Below are 19,929 nucleotides of genomic sequence, written 5' to 3' on the forward strand. Positions count from 1 at the left end.
GTGATCTCTGTCTAAATTCAGTGTGTGAAATTAACCTGTTATTGCTGTGCCAGTCTACTTTCCTCTTTAGTTGTTGAGCACAGTGCTGTTTCTTTGAATAGGGTAGACATATGGTAATGTCACAGCCCTGAGTACATCTTTAGCACGCAATTATATAACTTCTTAAATAGTTTGTACATGCAGCATGATGGATGCAACTGTAGTAAAACTAGATACTATCTTTCTTTCTATTTGGCTTGAAATTAGGCCATTTATATCCCCTGACAAGAGTTTGCTCCCTCTTCCTTCTTAATTACAGTTGTTAGTCTGGTTCCTCTCACTATTACTCTTGAGGCTGCTGATGTAGGTGTATTCTTCGGATGGAGGCTTCTAACTGCAGATTACTCGCCTATAGAATGTTCCCCAGGCTTCAGATTGGATGTCAATCCAAAAGAAATCCCTGTACCCAGGACACTAGTTAGTAATTATCTAACGGGCATGAGACCCTTGTCCGCCTAAATTCTCAATCGTAAAATTACGGATAACACCTGTTCTTATTTCTATATTTAGGTGTTCATTGTCTCTAATGCCCAACAGTCCCAAACAAACAAAATAGTTTGTAAATAATACTAATTATGGGGGGTTCAATATGTTTTCAACTCGGCGCGACCTAAAAAATGTCAGCCCTACATAGGACCATACATATACCCACACATACACCAATTAATCCAGAAAAAATGTGTGGCGGAGAGGAAGGCACCTCACGGGCGAACACCCTCGGGCGATCTGGTCAGATGTCTACCAGAGACTTGGCCCCTTTCTCATCATAGGTGACCGTTCCTATTCCAAAATGTAGTGAATAAGTGAAGAAAAAGAATAGTAAAGAGACGGTGCACAGCAAGGAGCTAAGAGCGTGACTCCTTAAACAAACAAAACAGAGTGAAAATAAAATCAACAGTCAAACCTCTTAAACTACTTTATTACTGACTGAGGTATGCACAGTTGAAGTAAAAAGGCTGGTAGCTTAATGTCGCATACCACTACCTGCAACCGACATGTTTCACTGCCCAATAAACTTTATGGCAGATTCATCAGGGTTAATACCCTGTTGCTGCACCCACTTCCGACATCTTTAAAACAGGAAGCCTAATTCAGCTATGCTCCCTCGTACCAGCTGAAAAAGCAGTTCTCCGCCTGGTTGTCGGTTGTAAAATCAACCGTACCACCTAGATTCAGGAGCGTTGTATCGTCCCAGGAACAGATTGGATGTGAAAAATTTTACAGCAGTACCTCTGCACTCTAGGTAGGTGGCACTGTGCGGCTTTGCACTGACGCTGTTCCACTCTGGGAATGGTGTGCAGATCTTACATAAGCGCCACAGAGGCAGATCCAGAGCTATCGCTAATCTCTTTGAGACTTTCTTTACTTCACAAATGTACGTGTGCTTGAGCAGTGTCACAATCCATGATTACAGGGTTTAAGCCTTGTAAAGACTGTCACAAACAAATGTTTCTGACGGATCCTCATGATGTTTGCCTGTGGTGCCTGGAGTCGAGTCATGACTGTAAGGCATACAGTGTCCATCAATGAACCCAAAGGCCATATGGGACCGTGAGGTGAAACTCTTCATCACAAGGCACCAGAGGACTCCTCGTCAAGCTTGGTCCAGGTCATCCAAATATCAGTCTATGGCCCATTCTTGGGCCAGACGTTGCTGGAGTCGATCCTGAGATTAATCATCAGTGCACTCCAAATCTTCAGGTAAGTCAAAGAAGAATCATGAAAGGTCCAACCCAAGCTTGATCCCTTCCAGCCACTATTGACTACTTCAAAAGGTACAAGGGTGCCACGTAACCCCTTGATCTTGCTCCTGAAGCCGGTCAACTTCTGGGCCAATCCCACAGCTTGTCTGTGAACAGTCCAAGTTCCTGTGGCTGTCTTAAATATCGAGGAAGATCCAAAAGTTCTGTGAAGTCATGCTCCAACTCTTGGGATCCCTTCCAACTTCCTCTGGCACACTTGCAGGCCTCAAGGAGCTGAGATACAACCAGTGGGGCTCCCCTGTGTGCCATTTGAACCCTCCAAAATGTCCACCAGGCCTCCCCCAGCTCCTGTACCGACTCCTGTTCCACACCAATTCCCAGACCATTGACACTGATGCCAACTCCATTGGCCCCAGAGGACCAGGTGCACATTGTGCTCTCTGACTCGAAGTTGGTGCCGATACGACCTGGATTGAGTTGGCGCTGAGTTTCCATTGAACTACACCTGCACCGCTTGACATCCCACCTCCACATAAAATATCCCATACACTGCATTCCTTGTTTGGCCTGGATTCCGACAACGATTATGATGCAGGTCATGAAATTAGTCCACCCTACCATGAAGAGAATGATGGCCTCAAGGGGGCCAGTGTGTTTAACACCTCTCCTGACTCTGGCTTTCTCATACCCTCAGTCCTGCCACCGAAGAGAGTTCTTCATTTGCAGTGGTCTGACCTGCCATGTTGCAGTGGCAGGCTAGGAGTCATTTTTAGGTCGAGCATTCAAGACCTCTTGTATATAGTTTAGTATATACTTATATGTGTATGTACTTTGTGGGCTCTGAAGATCAGCCCTAGGACTTGTCTGCTTCAGCTTAGGGACCCTTTTTCTGTTCAACTGCCTCTATTCAACTGTCTTGATAGAAACGACCAGCAGAGGTCAGTAAAATACCAGAATCACTTTAGCATTCTCTAGATTCCAGTCCGTAGCAATTGTCTTCCATGAGCACCAGTAGACAACAATATTTTTTTCAAATCTTGTATTTTCAGGGATATGACCACCAAAGACCCTGATTTTATAATAAAAACAGAGATTTGGACTATACCATTTTCATCCGAAAGGCAATATTTCTCTCCATGTTTTCCCATAACTGGTGTGTCACACATTTTGGTGCTTGCTTTCCCTCTATGTTAAAGAACAGTAGATGTTTCAGCACCCAGGCTAATGTGGTGCATAGCTAAATACATATAAGGTCCCAAAGGCGAGACCAATTGCATTGCAAATGCTTGGTTACCTTGTTACACATAGAGTGGCACCATCAGTGCTGAAGCCCTGGGTGGACACTCTAACTTGCATTTCCTGGTTACCCTTGGTACCATATACTAGGGACTTATAAGTACGTCAGCTTATGCCAGTCTTGGTTAACCAATTCAACATACATTTTATAAGGCGTTAGAGCACTGGCGGCACTAAGGTCTGGTTAGCAGGCCTCATTGAACTCTGAGTCAAAAAACAGCAGCATCAGTCCAAAACTTTGTGGTGATCATGTAAAAAGAGCTATTTCCTTACACTCAGTGTATTCAGATAAATGTGGCTTTAAGGCAATATTAAATCATGTTGGGTTCATTAGCCACTTAAGACAGAAGCCATTAAAATTGCAGTGGAACGTAATTTGAGTGGAATTTACCAATCATGTATTGGCCCACGGGCAAAGTGATTACCCTACATGCATAAGTTCGTCAGAATAAGTCCAACTCAGTTGTGGACATCGTGTTATGTTTGCTGTTTGCCTGAAATGCATTGTTATGATTTCACAATGAATTATTGAAAGGCAAACAGCTGAAATCCCCCAAGCACAACAGTGTGAGGGAAATCCACCATCAAGAGGGAGAGTCCCTCTATCTAATATTGAATATAATCTTGCATGTTGGGAGAATCTGGAAGACCCAGGCAATAGATGTCCATGTCAAGCAAGTGTCATCAGGCTTCACCATGGCTTTCATGGAGGGCTCTGGTACATGGTGCCACACTGGCTTTTCAGCATCTAAGATCTTCCAAGTACAGTTTATTTTCTACAGACGTCTGCTCTACTAGCAGTTGCATACATCGTGCACATGGACATATTGGGTCGCCATCTCAGAGCCCCAAGCTTCATGGGTTTATAACAAATATGTCTACCTCAGGGTACAAGTCCTAAAAAAGAAGTGGGGGGACTCTGTCACAGGAAGTGATGTCACGACAGGAAGTAACGTCACGTAAGGTGCAAGGGGCGGGAGCCGGGTGTGATTGGCACATGTGCACTGGGCTGGGATACAGTGAGGGGGCTTGTAGAAGTAAGCGAAGGGGTGAGGGGGGTCTGTGCAGGAGGCGACGAGGAGCTCCAACGAGGAGAGGGCGCTGTTCTGGGATACAGTGAGGGGGGCTTGTACAAGCGAGGGATGGAATGGGGTGACGGGCACAGAGAAGGAGCGGGGGCTCGCGCGTTCCTTGCAGGGAGGTATCTACCGAAAACACAGTGCAGCGTCAGACTGAGCTGCCCCTGTCTGACACCTCCTCCCCGCTCAAAAGCGGAGGTGAGCAGCGTGCTGTGAGCTCCGATCTCGCCCGAGAGTGGCCAAAAAGTGAAGTCCAGCTGTTTAGCAGGGGGGACGGTGTCCGCCCGGTAAAATAAGTGGGGGGACGCCGTCCACCCATGTGGTACCCTGACTCGAGCCCTGATCTACCTGTTCAGTGATTAGTCTTTATTCTCGTTTTCCTCGCCTTGTGACAAGCTGTGTTCGCCCATCCACTGTTAATGCAAGCAGAGTGCTGTTGTGAACAGGTGTGTGGTGGCGTCACGAGAAAACATGCGCATTGCGTATTAGTCCCTTTTCTGTTGCTAGTGGACCAATGTTGTGACTCTCCCGACCTTGGTGCCAGACTGCGTCTATCTGCACTGATCGCAGCGCACTGTATTAATGATTTCTCTCCCCACACACAAAATCAAGGGACGCTTTGAAGTGGCTTTAGCTGCCTCGGTCGTCAGGCCGCATCCTTCCATACGTGTCACCTGTGCCGCCAGGGAGCAGGGAGTCACGTTCTGAATGGTAATGATAACATACTAATCACTTCCCCGCTTTGAAGACGGCTGCGAGATTTCCCGCCAGCATCCCTGGCTGCTCCAGCTTGGAGGCGCCGGTCTAGGTGTATTAGCTTAAGTGTGCATGTCAATACAGCTTGCATCTCCCATCCGTGGGGGCTCATTAGAGCCAGGTGGAGGCCTGCACCAGACAGCCACTCCGATTAGGCGGCAGCGCCTTGCGGTTTTGGGACAATTATTATTGTTGTTGCTGGTCAAGAACAAATACGTGTGAGACTCTGCTTTGGACACAGTCCTGCAACACTTTCCCTAAAATCCGAGGTGCGCAAGGCTTTGATTGTGATAGGAGGCCAGATCATGTGTTTCCTTGTGTGAAACAAGTACAGTTTTCCTATCAGAACAAAAATCCAGGTAAGAAAAACTGTAAATATTGAAAGGTTGAAAGAATGGGAAATCTATGCAGTTAGGAATATTGAAAACTTTAAAGGGCAGGGCACGTACCTGGGAAATAAATTAGCTTAAAAGCTTTCCAGTGATCCTGTCCTGGAGGCCAGCCAAGGCACCGAAAAGAAGGCGCTCTGCTTTATTGTCATTATTGTATTTTTAACGGGAGAAATATGTCTCGTGCTTGGAACTCTACGTGTTTTGGTTTTGTTTATTTAAGTGGTTTTACGTGTTCCATCTGGCAAAGACATAATGAAGTCTGCTTCAGCCTCACGACTGGTTTATACCTCAGAGATTTAAATAATTTCAATTCTAATTGCTGTATTTTAGGGAGGACTGCTTGTTCTTGCAGAAGCGATCAGGGTTGTATTTTTCCCCCAGATGGGCCGCGTGTAACGAGCTGAGCCTTGTAATGAATCGCAAATCGTGCACCCAGGGATTGCTTTACCCTGTGAGGAACAAGTGCGAAATATTCACTTTGCAGAAATGCAAAGCATTGGACAGCCAATACGTATTGATCCGCGCCTGGGGTGCCCGGCAAGGCCTCCGGTTGTCTATTCTGCAAGCAGGCCCATGCATTGATTCTCTGCACTGCAATATAAAAGAATAATTAACATTAAAACGCATAAAAATACAAAAATAAGGTGGCACTGGTGCTTTTCTGTCTGATGGCTTTTTGTTTTGTTTTTTTCTTCTTCAGAGAGCGCATCTGCTTGATAACACCGAGAGACTGGAAAGGTCATCGCGGAGACTAGAGGCTGGGTACCAGATAGCAGTGGAAACCGGTAAGGATTCTGCCAGTGAGCAAATTGACTTGCTTATGCACAGCAGTCTGCACAGCGCATGACATTTCAGAGGAACTTCAAAGGCGCGCTGGAGACAGCAGCCCGAGATGTGGTTTACATATTGGAGAGACAATTGGGAGCTTATTTGTGCGCCTCTTTCTTCCAGTTAAAAGGCGTGACATCTACAGAAAACAGTTCCCGAGGTTTGAAAGTATACATTCGAAGCGAGACGTAACACTTTGTGTAACTTCTACATTTGTCTTAATATGCAGTTACACGTTGTCATTTTAGCCACCTGCAACGATTGTTCGCCAACTGCGCGGCCTCCAGTAGTTTCTCTTATTTTTTTCCCCTTCTTGAAACTTAAATTCCTGTCTGTGAGCAGCAAGTTTGTATTTTTGCATTTTAGCTGGTGCATGAGCTATACAACTAGGTATCAGTTTGTAGTGTTCAGGAACATTAGTATTATGGGACATCTTGTGCTCCACCACACTCGGTGTTTTAAAAAAAAAAAAATACATGTAAGATTTAGTAACACTTAATACTAGTTCTTGCTTTTCTTAAAACAGGGTTATGTAGGGTTGAGCTACAGGACCTCATCTGTGAAGTGAACTCTTTCAGCTGAGATATGTATTCTTCGTTACAGCCACCAATGCTGAACAATAATGGCAAAGTGGGTGGTACAGGGATAGTTTTGCAGCCGATCTCAGATCTGGGGAACCGGGTTTGAGTCTCGGCAATGACGCTCGACATCGTGTGATTCTGGGCAAATCACTTAGGGCCAGATGTAGGTGGCCCAATACCGTTCGGTAACGGCCGAAATTACCGAATTTCGTCCGTTACCGACTGGTATTGGGCATTTGGGATGTAGGGGAGGATTCGGTAAATAACGAATCGGTATTTACCGAATCGGTAAATGACATGTAGGAAGCACTTTGAAGAGTACTTCTGTGCTTTAAGGATTCGTTATTTACCACCAACTATTAGTTGGTGGTAAATAACGAATACCTCTGTAAATGCAAATCTGTGAATTTACACCTGTGCCATGTGACAGACATACATGCCCTTAGGGCATGTATGTGTGCCACATGTACACACAAGCACTATTCAGGCGTGCAACAGGGTGTCAAAGTGCCACCCTGCCACCCTTGACTCTTTCCCTATTTTACCGAATCGGTAATTGACATTCATTCCTATGGGCCTCTTTATGGATGGCATTAGTTCTGTTTCGAAGGTAGGACGCTATCCAGTCTAAAGCAGTTCCCTCTATGTCGGCTTCATAGAGTCTTTGTTTCAGAGTGTCATGGTCAACCGTGTCAAAGGCAGCTGAGTGGTCCAAGAGGAGTAGTGCAGCAACCCCTTTGCGGTCAACTATATTCTTTAGGTCATCCCAGAATGCAAGGAGGGCAGATTCAGTGCCTCTTCCTGGATGGAATCCTGTTTGGAAGTCTGAAAGTATGTCATTCTCTTCAATGAATTGTGACATCTGGGTGAACGCTGCTCTTTCTATCAGTTTTCCCCGGAACGGTCCATTTGTAATGGGTCTGTAGTTGTCAGGGTTCAGCGGGTCCAAGTTTGTTTTCTTCAGTAAAGGGCGTATGTATGACTTTTTGAGTTCTTCTGGAAATATTCCAGTAGTGAAGGAATTGTTGATGTTTCTTCTTACTGGAGTGTCAGCAGAGGTTGTTAAAAGAATTGTCTTGAAAGTTTGTGGCGGACAGGGGTCAGAAGGGCTGCCGGCAGGCCTGCTTGCTTTGACCAGGTCCATAAATTCATCGTGTGAGATTTGTTGGAAGGAACGGAGAGGCTTGATTAGAGCATTCTTGAATTGTTGTTTTGTACAAGGGTTAGTGCTGGTGCTTTGTTTCTGTTTTAAGTAAGTATGATTCCAATGTGTCTGCTTTGTCCGTGTAATGATTAACCAGTTTGTCCGTGAAATCTTGAGTAACAGGATGAGTTCCTTCTAGGCAATTTGGTTTGCAAAATTCATTGAGTATTTTATAGAATTCTTTATTTGCACATTTAGCGTTTTGAATTCTGTCTGAACAGTACCTTTTCTTAGCTTTTTTGATAGCAGACTTGTATAATCTGTTAATTTTCTGTAGGTGAAGTTTCTTGTTTGGCGTTTGTTTTGAGCCAGGTACGTTGCAGCTTTCTAATTTGTTGTTTTATGTCTTTTATTTCTATGTTTCTCCAAGGCCCTTTTTTCTTTTGTTCTGGTGTGTGGTTTTGAGTGGTATCAGGATGTCAAAAGCTTCCTGTAGCCACTCATATAGATTTTGAACAGAATTTATGCTTTCCAGATTTGTACTGGATGTTAGTAGTGTTTCCAAGTGTTCCAAATTGAGGTTGATCCACGGCCGATAGGTGGATGGATGTAAGGTAGTTTTAGGTGAGTGGCTTAGCGTTGTTTTATGTTTGAAGGCAAGCAAGTGGTGGTCTGACCATGTGACTGGAGTTATAGTTTGAAAGGTAACTAGTTCAGTATTAGCAACAATGACATCTATGATATGTCCAGCGATTTGTGTCGGATTGTGGACAATCTGATGCAGGTTCATTGTGTGTAGGCCAGTGATTATAGTTTTTGTCTGGGTCATATTTGGTTTATCAATAATGTGTCTGAATGGGATGTAGTTATGTATGGTGTTGATTGGCGTTGTGCTAGTGATGAGTGTATTGGTTAGTGGTATAATATAGAGCTGTGTACTGTTTGTAGGTGATGGTGGATATGTGTGGTAGTTGGGATAGTAGGGTGTGTAGATGTGGTTTGGTTGGGGTTGTAGTGCAGGCTGATACATTAATCTGTGCATAGTGTTGTGCGTGGTGTACATTTGGTGTGAGTGTGTTGCTCTGTTTGCGGATGTGGATGGTGTGGGCTGGGTATTGCTAAATGAGAAAAAGGGCAACTGCCTTGGAAATGTAATCAGTCTCATTAAAGATCATACAAATAGTAAATGGAGCCAGTGCCTTCAGTTAAGATCTAATTCGACACAAAATAGCTTGATGTGAATTAAGCTGTTTTGTAAGCCTCTGGTTAACTAGTCCATACTCCAAGGTACGTTCCCACAAGGATTGTAGGACTGTTTGATCCTTACTTTCCACGATGGACAGGGTCGGACTGGCAGATAGGTCAATCTGTGAGAGTTAGAATAGCTGGTCTGTCAGGTCAGTGTGCATGTCATTTTTTGGGGCTAATGTGGGCCTGATTTATGGACCGGTGGGTAGGTTTTTACTGTTGAATTCCCTGATATTACCACGAACATTGTCCCAAAAGCACAGATGCATGCAGTCGCTCATAAATTGCAAAACACTGCGTCTTTATAAGTTCCAAACTGCCCTGATTTGCAAACGTGGGCCTGATAGCAAACGTGTGTCCTACTCCCACCCTGGTGATGGAGCCCTTCACTTTGGGTAAAAAGGTGCGAGGTTCCTTGTCGACTTATGGTGGGGGTGGGCCCGTTGTAGAATGAAAAATGGAAATAATTTTCCACAGCTGACTATTTTCAAACAATTATTAGATACAAATGTGATGTTGACCACGGTCAAGAATGACATTTTCTGAGCATTTTGAAAATGTATTGTTAAACGCATAATGTGTTTTCTTTCAGAGGCACAGTTATGTATACATACTTTCCATCAGTAATTTGTTCACAACATTTGTAAACCAAGAACAAATAAAAAAACAAATATGAATTGTATTATCCCATCCATGTGCACACAACTGTTTTGTGCAATCTGCGATTTAAGGGAAAAGAGCAAAATACGATATTATCATTGGTATTGTTTTATAACCGGCCATACCACTACTGATGCCATAACATGTCCTGTACAACAGTACTCTGTTATGGTGGATGTAATGTTTAGTTGTTGCCTCAAGTTTTACAAATTGGGCAACCAGCACAGATAAAGTTAATTCGAATGCAAACACCCCTCATATGCGTTTCATACATACTTTAAGCCTGATTTAGAGTTTGGCAGATCGAGTATTCCGACATAAATGCAACAGAGTACTCTGCCCGCAAAAAAAAACACTCAGCCTGCCCTCTTCATTTAGAGTTGGGCAAACCTTAAAAAGCCCTCATTGGCTCTGTTAACGAAGCTTCCTTTGTCAACCTGACAAAGAACGGACCGTTGAGGGAGGATGTTACACTGTCTGCCCTACTTAGGAAAAACCTGGAGGTGAGGAACTGGAAAAAACCCAGTAAAGACCTCTACATGCTGAGAGAATTCTCCCAGGGTGTGGGTGTCAGTATTTTGTTGTTCTTCAAAAACAGACTCCCCCTTTTTGAAGCATAAATAAATGTCAATAGACTGGTGTATGTCCATCAAAACAGATGACATATGTACAACAAACATTTTGTACATGGAAAGGAACGGTTCCATTCAACGTACAGAGTCATCCTCTAGGCCGGCGAACAGCTCTAGATTGAGCAGCCCGATGACCCTTGGGATGATAGAGGGATTGCCCTCCACCACCTGTAAGGACACTACTCCATCTGACAAACTCTAAGTCTAATTGGAAGAGCTTCTTTTGTCCAATTTCCCCTTGGTCCTTGAAAGTATATTGAATCTGTGCGCATTGTTTTTATATATAATACTGGTAAGAGTATAAGGCTTCTTGAATGCACAAGTCTGCCTTGCTATTATTTTTACATATGTCATTTTCAAACTTTTATACATTTTGAAGAAGTCCCTCAATGCACAGTACCTAGTTCTTGGGGACTATCCCCTGTTCTATCCCTAGCAGCCAGAACTAGCAATCTAGTAAGCACTCTACTGTGGCTTGTCTTGCATTCAAGAAAAGACACATAGGTGCTGAAGATTGGAGGACATTCATAAAAGGATTTATTTTGAGTCCCGAGTCTCCTCTTTGCCCTACATCTTATGACATACAAAAGTATTGGGATGCTGAATGGCCTCCACATTGTAATGTGCCTGGTTTGCTATGGCCAGAAATCCGATAAATATGCAGCTGGATTGTTAAACATAACAAGAATTTAATTTCTTCTCAAGTACGGTTGTGAGGTGGAGGGTGAGCAATGGCATCCCAACAACACTATCTTACTGCCTAAGAAGGAGAAGGTATGGGGCATCATTAACATGGACAGACCAGAAAGAGCCAAGAGTAGGAGACTGAACCTGACAACTTACTTGATGAAGAATAGAAGAATACCCACCTTCATGAACACTTAAACTGTCAATCAATGACATATCTATTGATAATAGGGTACAAAATACCCAAGCACCTGAACATTTATAGAAAGCATTTTGACATTTTGTAGCTTAATACAGTTATTGCTAATTTCTCATGGCATATGAACTTCAGACCATGGCGGGTCACTTCACAAACACTGACATGGGCTAAAATGTGATGCTCAACACACTGTGGAGCATAGCATGAGCACTGGTTTCACCTAAGACCAGTTCCAGCAATCGTACATGTTTAGTTACCCATACAGACCCATGAAGAGCCAGGTAGTAAAGTACCTCTTGTGGAAGTGTGTTATAGAAGTACTGAACAGTTATTCATCATAGAACTATGAAAAATGGTTGTATGTAAACAGGAAAGATGTTACAAATCTAAGGGCCAGATGTACAAAGAGATGGTTCTTACAAGTTGGTCACAAATTCGGATCTGAGATTTTGTGACCGAGATTTTGTGACCGAACTCTGATTTTACAAAGCGACCTCTGTACTATTGGAGCCATTCTTAAACTCACCATTTGTGGAGGGGGTTGTGGATTGACCTGCCTAATGAATATTCACTATGCAGTTCAGAATTTGCAATACCATATGATTGCCTACAAACACAGGAATGGTGGCCCGCAAAATCACCATCTCTGTATTTGCATTGCCAAATGGAAATTGATTATATAGAATGCTTCCGTTTTTCCTTTTTACTGATTTTTACAGATAAATACAGACAGAAAACAATGTGTTTCCAGTCTGTATTTATTTTTAAAAGCTGATAAATACAGAAAACTGTGCTTCTTGTGAGAAACTTTCCATGCTATCTTTCATGAGGTCTAGACAACAGTTGAGCAGGCAGACCGCATGTAGGGTTAAAATACAGCATGAGATTTCCTTAAATACAGGCATATGTTAACATATATTTGTAGTCAAAGTCAAAATAACCTTTATTCGGATATTACATTATCCATAAAAGTGTACACATAATTACATACATGGTCAAATACAAGGATCACCGTTGAACCAGCAACAATATATACATAGGACATATATCTAAGAACATATGTCAAACACGTACGGTCTAAAAGGCATAGAGTGTACATCCTGGTTTTTAAACTGTCTGGATAAGAAAAACAATGTAGTAGCAGCCATGGATCAGAGGGTGAATTAATATCTATGTCTCCATATTTTACTACGATACTTACACGAGAAGAGTAGTACACATATTTACATATTTACAAATAACAGCATAGGTTTTAAAGTGCTGATGTGCAAAAAATGCAATGATCTTAAAGTGCCATTGTGCAAAGGTACAAAGAAACCTCCTTCCAATCTTATTAAAATAGCATGGCAATATATGCATAGAACATATCTAGCAGAATTATGTTGATCACCAATTTTCTAAAGTGCATAGGGCATACATCCTAGTTATTGGACTATCTTAATAAAGTGCATCGTGTAATAGCAGCCAGAGATCAAGAAATGAATTGTTATCTATATTTTCGTATTACTACAGTACTGACAAGAAAAAAGGGGTTCATATATTTACAGATAGCAACATCGGTTATAATGTGCAAATGTACAAATGTGCAAAGAAGCATCCTCCCAATCTGTTAAGATGACTTAGTTCATATAAGAGTTAATTCATAGAAGTGCGGGATCGTACGGCCATTTTTAAAAAGGTGCACACACGAAATATTAGTCCTTCATCTTTAAGCTGTAAAACAGATTTAAGTGCCACATTAAAATATTTTATGCCTGTATTTTTGATAATAGGAACAGAAGAACAAGAAATGCAGTATTATGATGCTAATATGTACCTGTGGGTGTAGTCTTTTGTTATACGTGGCTGCTTGGTTTGCTAAAACGTGACAGGCATCCATGTTTGAGTGCATGTCAAAGTGATATAAACACAGAAATATGCCATTTTACATTTTACAGCTACATGTATTCTTGAACAAAATAAATATGAATATACCAATAAAATGGGCAAAAAATAAATATGGATAAATACAGACGGAAACGTTAAAAAAAGAAATACCATTAAACAAGGAGCCCTAATTGTATATCTATCTATCTATATAAATATATCTATGTGTGTATATATATATATGTGTGTATGTCATATATATGTTGTGGTGGCTGTATTGAGTCACAATGTATTTAAAGAAGCGGTCTTGTTCTCAAACATAGGGGCAGTGCAATGAACAAAGAACGTTTTTTAAATCACCTGTGTTGGGGAATCAAGGTTGCTCAGGTGAAGGCGTAGGCCGTAATGTGTTGGCATTCTTTAGTTTGGTGCCATGTCACAATAAAAAAACGGAAGCATCGCGCTGCGCCGGTGTCTGTGCTTGTGCTTGTGTTTTTCTTTGGAGGCTCTGTTTTATTGTTGCGGCTGGCTCTGTGATTGAGAAAAGCAGTGCAGTGTAGATATTCATGCGTGTGTCCGCACAGCAGCCAGCCCGCCGAGATGAGTGTGTGCTACGAAAACATTTAGAGATAAGGGGCATTTGGAATACCAGGATCAGCACTCCACCGGCGAAGGAAAAGAAAAAATTGTAGTGGAGAACACAAGGTTGGAGTAAGTAAAACTCCTTAATGGGTGCCGTAGCAGATTTGACGGTCGTTGTTGGATCATCCAAGATTGGTTCATGCTATTGTTATCGGCCTGGTCGCCCAGAAATCAGTTTACTTACGGGCTTAGTATGACCGGTAACCTGACAGAATTGTAATTTGAGAACAATTAGCATAATGGTTCTTGAAATTCATCCGGATGTCATATAGAGTCAAGTATATATGATTAGGAGACGTGTACACTGAACATAGTTTTCCGGTTCTCCTGGATAAAGAAACATTTGGGATATTTAGGTCTAGTACTAGAGTTCAACTAAAACATTCATAGCAGCATTACCCCACATACATAATGAGAGGGAGATCATCACGATGGCAGAGCGGTGAGCCAAGTGAGAAAAAGCGACAAGAAATTTGTTTAACTGCAACTCAGATAATTAAGGAGTTAGAAAAAGCATTCATCGCTTAATCAAATAAATGGTGGAAGATTACTTCATGCATTTGATTAACAGCCAAGTGGAGTGTCACTAACTTTGATTTTCTAGATGTCAAACTGGTAGCCCAGGATGAGACCGTCCACACCAGCATATTTCGTGAAGAAACAGCATGTAACTCGATTTTACACTGCAACAGTGGGTATTTTAAGGCTCTAAAATGGAGTATTCCTTGTAGTCCGTTACTGAGGGCCCGGAGGATTTGCTCAACCGACACTTTATACCAAAGAGAATCCAAGGCAATGATGAAACGTTTCAGATAGAGGATATCCTTGAAAAACCCTGAGTGATGCACAGAAGAGTGATGTTCAAAAATAGAGAGAAATTATTGTAAGACAAACAGTGGAGAGATTGGTCCCACAGATGCAACAGCTTACACTGGATCTGACAACACTGTCACTCGCTTCTTTTTGGAATATAATAATAAACATCATATTAGATCTTTACTGGCACACAATTGGAATGTGCTACAGCATGATAAACATCTTAAAGATGTTTTGGGCGCTCAGCCCAACATTACATATTGAAAAGCTAAATCATTTGGCAACATTTTGACCAAATCCATCTTTATTGGAAATGACTGTTCAAAAATGTTGACCAAAAAGATTTTGTTATGTTTTGTGGTTAATCCTTGAGACTTTGAATGAGGGGCTAGTGCTGATTTTTAAGATATTCTTTGTTTCACTACTCTTTCACTTTGGAATTGCGCCTTCATGATTTTATTCCTGTGTTTCACTAATTCTGATTGCTTTTTGCACTTTCAGGAGCATCCAGGGAGACTTTTTATCTTATCTGTGGGAGTGTTGAAGCTGCATGGCATATCGCCAAGCAATTATGAATGTTGAATTATTATATTGATGACTGTGAAGAGTAGATATTGATATTTACATCTATATGTTTGCACTTTAAGCATCTTTGAACATTGTATCATGAATAGCGTGAATTTTTGCTTGGGATATTGACTAATCATTGTGAAAAATAGATTTCTATTCAACTGTTTGCACTTTAGCGTCTTTGCACATTTTGTCATAATAGCGTGTTCGCATGCTCATAGAATTTGACCGACGTGAAAAATAGATTTACATTTAGCTGTTTGCACCGTAAGCAACTTTGAACCCCCTACATGTGAATTATGTGTTCTGCATGAATATGGTCTTAATATCTTTTATTAAGGATATGGAGGTACTGTTGTATTATGAATGTGTGCCATAGAAGGCAGAATTTGGTGGGATTGAAGGTCGTTTCTAATTGACGCATATTTAGGTGTATATTCATATGTATTTCGGGATTTCACTATTTAGTTATATTTATATATTGATCAGCCCATTGTTTCCTATGGTCTCAACGCAACAGCATGTAATCTGATATATTGATGCGATTCTACAACGAATCATGCTATATTTATTCCAAGAGCTTAACGTTGCGCATGTCATGGTGGCTGTATTGAGTCACGATGTATGTGAAGAAGCAGTCTAGTTCTCAAACATAAGGTCAGTGCAATGAACAAAAGACAGTTTTTAAATTACCTGTGTTGGAGAATCAGGGTTGCCCACTGGAAGGTGTAAGCCGAAACGTGTTGGTGTCCTGTAGTTTGGTGCCATGTCACAATATCCTGCTGTGCCGGGGTTTTCTGTTAGAGACTCTGTTGCGTTGGTGCGGCTGGCTCTGTGATTGAGAAGAGCATGGCAGGCAGGCAGACAGACACACACACACTTTTTTTACAATGATATTTATATCACAGTTTGACTCATTTTCGTGAAACTTTACACACAACAAAGTAAAGTTCTCTACCGCTCTACCCCAGCTCCTTCTTAAAAGTTTCGGGGTGATCGTCAAGGGGGGACTAAGTAGAAGGGAAGTGATCTCAAAATACTTTCTGCATGAAATTTCTATTGGCAAAATGGGGAAGGGTATGTGAGAACATCGATCATAGGCCAGGACCTGCGACCATAAGAAGATACTACTTTATGTAAAAATTATTTGTAAAAAGACATCGAAATTCGATGAAAAAAACAATGGTTAAAGCGGAATTATACGTAAGTACTGTAGTAAGATTTTGACAAGTGCTAAAAAAATAAATAATAAAAAAATTGAAATTTACTGAAAAGAGCACTATCATTTTAAAACCAAAAAAAGCACTGAAATTCGACAATTATATGTAACGGACTTAAGTATGATGTACTGCTAATGATCTCACATATTACATCAACAATGATGTCTGAAGTCTATGGCGGTGTAAGATATACTACTGTCAATTACGTATAACTGGCAAATTTTTGTGCTTTTTTAGTTTTAAATTGGTAGTGATGAAGTAAAGTTGACAAAACTAAATTGCAGCACAGAGAGTGTTTTTTGAAGTTTATAGAGGGAACTCGCACAGTAGGAGCCTTCCCAGGAGGCCAGTGGAAGACTTGATAAAAGGATGTGATATGTTGTCTGGACTTCAGTGTTAGGAATAGACTAATTGATGTGTTTGTAATTCTTGCACATGAGGTTGATGGTAAAAACATTTTATTAACCTGCCTAATAGCTAACTTCCTATTTTTCCTGAATAAAAACTTTTCTGAGATGTCCGTGTAATAATTTCAGTGTTAATTATGGTTCCTACTTGTCAGTTTCAAGTCCTCGTCCAATACTGTGATAAACTTTTAGATAGAAAACAAATGGATTACCCACTTTAAGGGCACCATATCCGAGTGAGGGATTCACTCTAGATTATGTATTGTGGTCCCATGATCAAGAATGCTGTTTTAAAACTTCAGTTTTAGCGACTGGGTAGCTGCGATGGCATCCTTTTTATATGATTTTCCTGTGCTTAATGGTGGCTAATGAATGGTGCAGGCCAATGTCAAAGGCAGTATTATACCTGATATGGAAACACGCCTTATGAAAGTTTGCTTATCGTCTTTGGTGTGGGAACATGCCAAGATCATGTTCTTAGTCGATCATACAAGACCAAACCGTGTCATGAGTGTCTCTGAAAACAAGCATTTACAACTGGATGTGCCTTGTGATTGAAAGCAAGTGGTAGAAAGAACCAGGTGTGCAATAAAGGGATTCGCAGCAGAAGATATCCCATTTTGGAAGTAATTCTCAAGTATAACTGATGTTGCATATTTCATAAGGGCAAGGATTAGGGCTTTGGTGACATCATAAGAATGTCTGATCTGGTTAGAAGGATGCTTATGGATACATGCTGAGGTTGAGTCGCACCAGGACACTTGACACTACTGGTTAGAGAAATAGGAAGATAACGATTGAGACACTTCCGAACACTTCTCCTAATTATTATCTGGGAGGAGAGATGCAAGAGAAGGATGTGACGGTCAATGGCGTCAAAGGCAGTTGAGAGGATTTGTAAGAAAGGACAGACCCGCTCTGCACTACTAACGTTCTTAGTTGTCACTGGAAGAGACCAACTTTTAACCGTAGTGAGAGGAACTCTTGTCACTGCCTCGCTATAAACGAATTCATTATTGAGCCTTTACTGAAAAGAGTACTTGTGATCCAACTATTTTTAAGCAAAAGTGACCTCTTCTGCCTTCCTTTATTTTCCTGCCTTTGAAAGAAGTTTTCAAAGGTGGCCTTCCAGCTTCTTCTCATCACAAGCTTCTGAAGTACAAAGTTCTGTCCGGATTGTCGTACAAAAACTACATCTGACAGGATTAGAGGCTTGCGTCCTTTTAATTTTCAAAGGTTGGTGAGATGGGTAAGGGAAGGATTCCTGCTGCAAAAAAAATCCCTTAGATCGATCCACAAAATATTAAAAGATAATGTCAAGAAACTAACGTTAAAGAACTGCACATGCATTTTCAGTTGAATATAGGTTTGTGGCACCAAACCCTCAGAACTGTTTATGTTCATGATATGTGTCATCCAACAGCAGCTCATAAAAAGTATCTTCATCCCTCTACCCTTTTTTTGTTGTTTTAATTTCTCCCATGAGTGACCCTTAATTCTCGTGGTGCAGGCAGACAGCCAAAAAGTTATCTTATTTACCTCTTCTGCCTGTGCGAGCCCAGCCTATTGGGTTCCTATTCGGTTTCAGCAGGGGTGCTTTGTGGCGGGTGGGTTCAGATAGAGTACCACACTCTTGGGGGGCTATTAAGCTGAGGGACTGAGCGCCAGGTGTTGGTATTGATAGGTAACCCAACTCCTGCATAGCACTAGGCCAAGCTCAACACAAAACGCATGTTACGTTGTAAATGTCCAGTGATTCCTCCAGTGGATAATTCAGTTATATTAGTTTCGTCTTTGCTATGGTGCATCGAAGATGGTGCACAAAGTGCCAGTAGAGCCATTAAATGTTACCTTCATTAAACTGCTCGGTAACATATATGTTGGGGTCAGTGTGCATGGTTAGTGTGCAGTCGATTGAAACCCTTTCCTTTAATCCGCAGACTCCATCATTGCATTAGTGAAATGTAACTCTGCAGGCACACCTTCACAAATGTCACAAGAACATTACCATATCAAGCAGCAGTTTGGGAAGGCAGGTGGATATAAACGTGTAACCAGAGCCCACTGTGCTGTCTATAATCGAATTTCAACCACCATTGCCAAAGTGGTAATGCATGGGGAGATTAAAATCGCGTCTTCTTTTATTAGACCCAAACTGACGGCCTCTTATTCGTAGCCACTATTTAGGCCTAAACAAGCTGCCCTTTCTGGTTAAAAATCAGGTCAACTATGTTGATCTCCCTGTGACGTGCTGTAAACCTTTCTTTGTTTGCACTACTGTTAAATGTGTATCGGATGCATTTTTTTGAGAGTGTATGACTTTCTGCCTGTTATCAGCCCTTAATAACGGTAATTTGAATCTGCTGCTAAACCAGTACTGTAGTAACATCGTTTCCGAAGAGTTAAGGGCAAAATCACATTTTTATGTAGTATCCTGCTGGTCACGAGCTTTTTGACCAGTCCTTCCAGTTACCTATAGTGGTCTGGCTGTTTCCCATAGATGCCTTTCAAATGATAGCTTTGTTAATTTATCACTTTTATCTAAAATACACAAGCTGAAATAAAATTGCACAGTACAGCAGAGTTTAATTTAATAGGAAGCCCTAAAGGCACCAGGGAAACTTTCTTTCACATCCAAAGTTATATTTAAACTATTACTTTTACCATCCACAAAACCCCATATTCATAAATGAAATTGCATTGGAATTACACATTTACAACACAAGTGTATTCCAAATGAAGTCTTTCCTTTAATTTCGCAAATTCTGTTTTTAATGGTCACGTAACACCTATAAAGCTGTTAGTACTTTTTCTACTGTTAAAAGCAGCCACAACGAAGGGGTTGGTGTGGAGTTGGAGTGTGGAGGAATAGAAATCCAGGGAAACAAAGCTTAACTTGTTATGCCTTTACTCCAGCTGGACTAAATAGGTACCTTCCTCTTCTGTTCTTGATTTCTTCTCTAAGGTGATTTGCGAAACGGTATGTATCTCACCTTCTGCAGCGTTAATTCTTCTGTCTTTAAAAACAAATATTTAATTAGAAATTCACCCTAACGTGCGTGATCATCAGGTGTTATTTCGTTCTCCATGGTGGAAACCTATGAATTTCTGTAAGCCTCACTCACTTTTAACTCCAGGGTTGCTTTCCACGCGCGCCCTCGCGA

General features: G+C 41.5%; 1 protein-coding gene across 6 annotated transcripts in view; it reads left to right on the forward strand.

Annotated features, from left to right (window-relative positions):
* The window catches only part of VTI1A (vesicle transport through interaction with t-SNAREs 1A), a 1,083,798-nt gene that overhangs the window by 349,016 nt on the left and 714,853 nt on the right, over nucleotides 1–19,929 (forward strand). For all 6 annotated transcript variants that reach the window (XM_086922795.1, XM_086922792.1, XM_086922791.1 and 3 more), the window contains one exon: nucleotides 5,966–6,050. In XM_086922795.1, coding sequence (XP_086778921.1) covers nucleotides 5,966–6,050 — 85 coding nt within the window. The remainder of the gene's footprint in view (nucleotides 1–5,965; nucleotides 6,051–19,929) is intronic.

Source organism: Lissotriton vulgaris, chromosome 5 (assembly GCF_964263255.1).
Source record: "Lissotriton vulgaris chromosome 5, aLisVul1.2, whole genome shotgun sequence".
NCBI lineage: Eukaryota > Metazoa > Chordata > Amphibia > Caudata > Salamandridae > Lissotriton > Lissotriton vulgaris.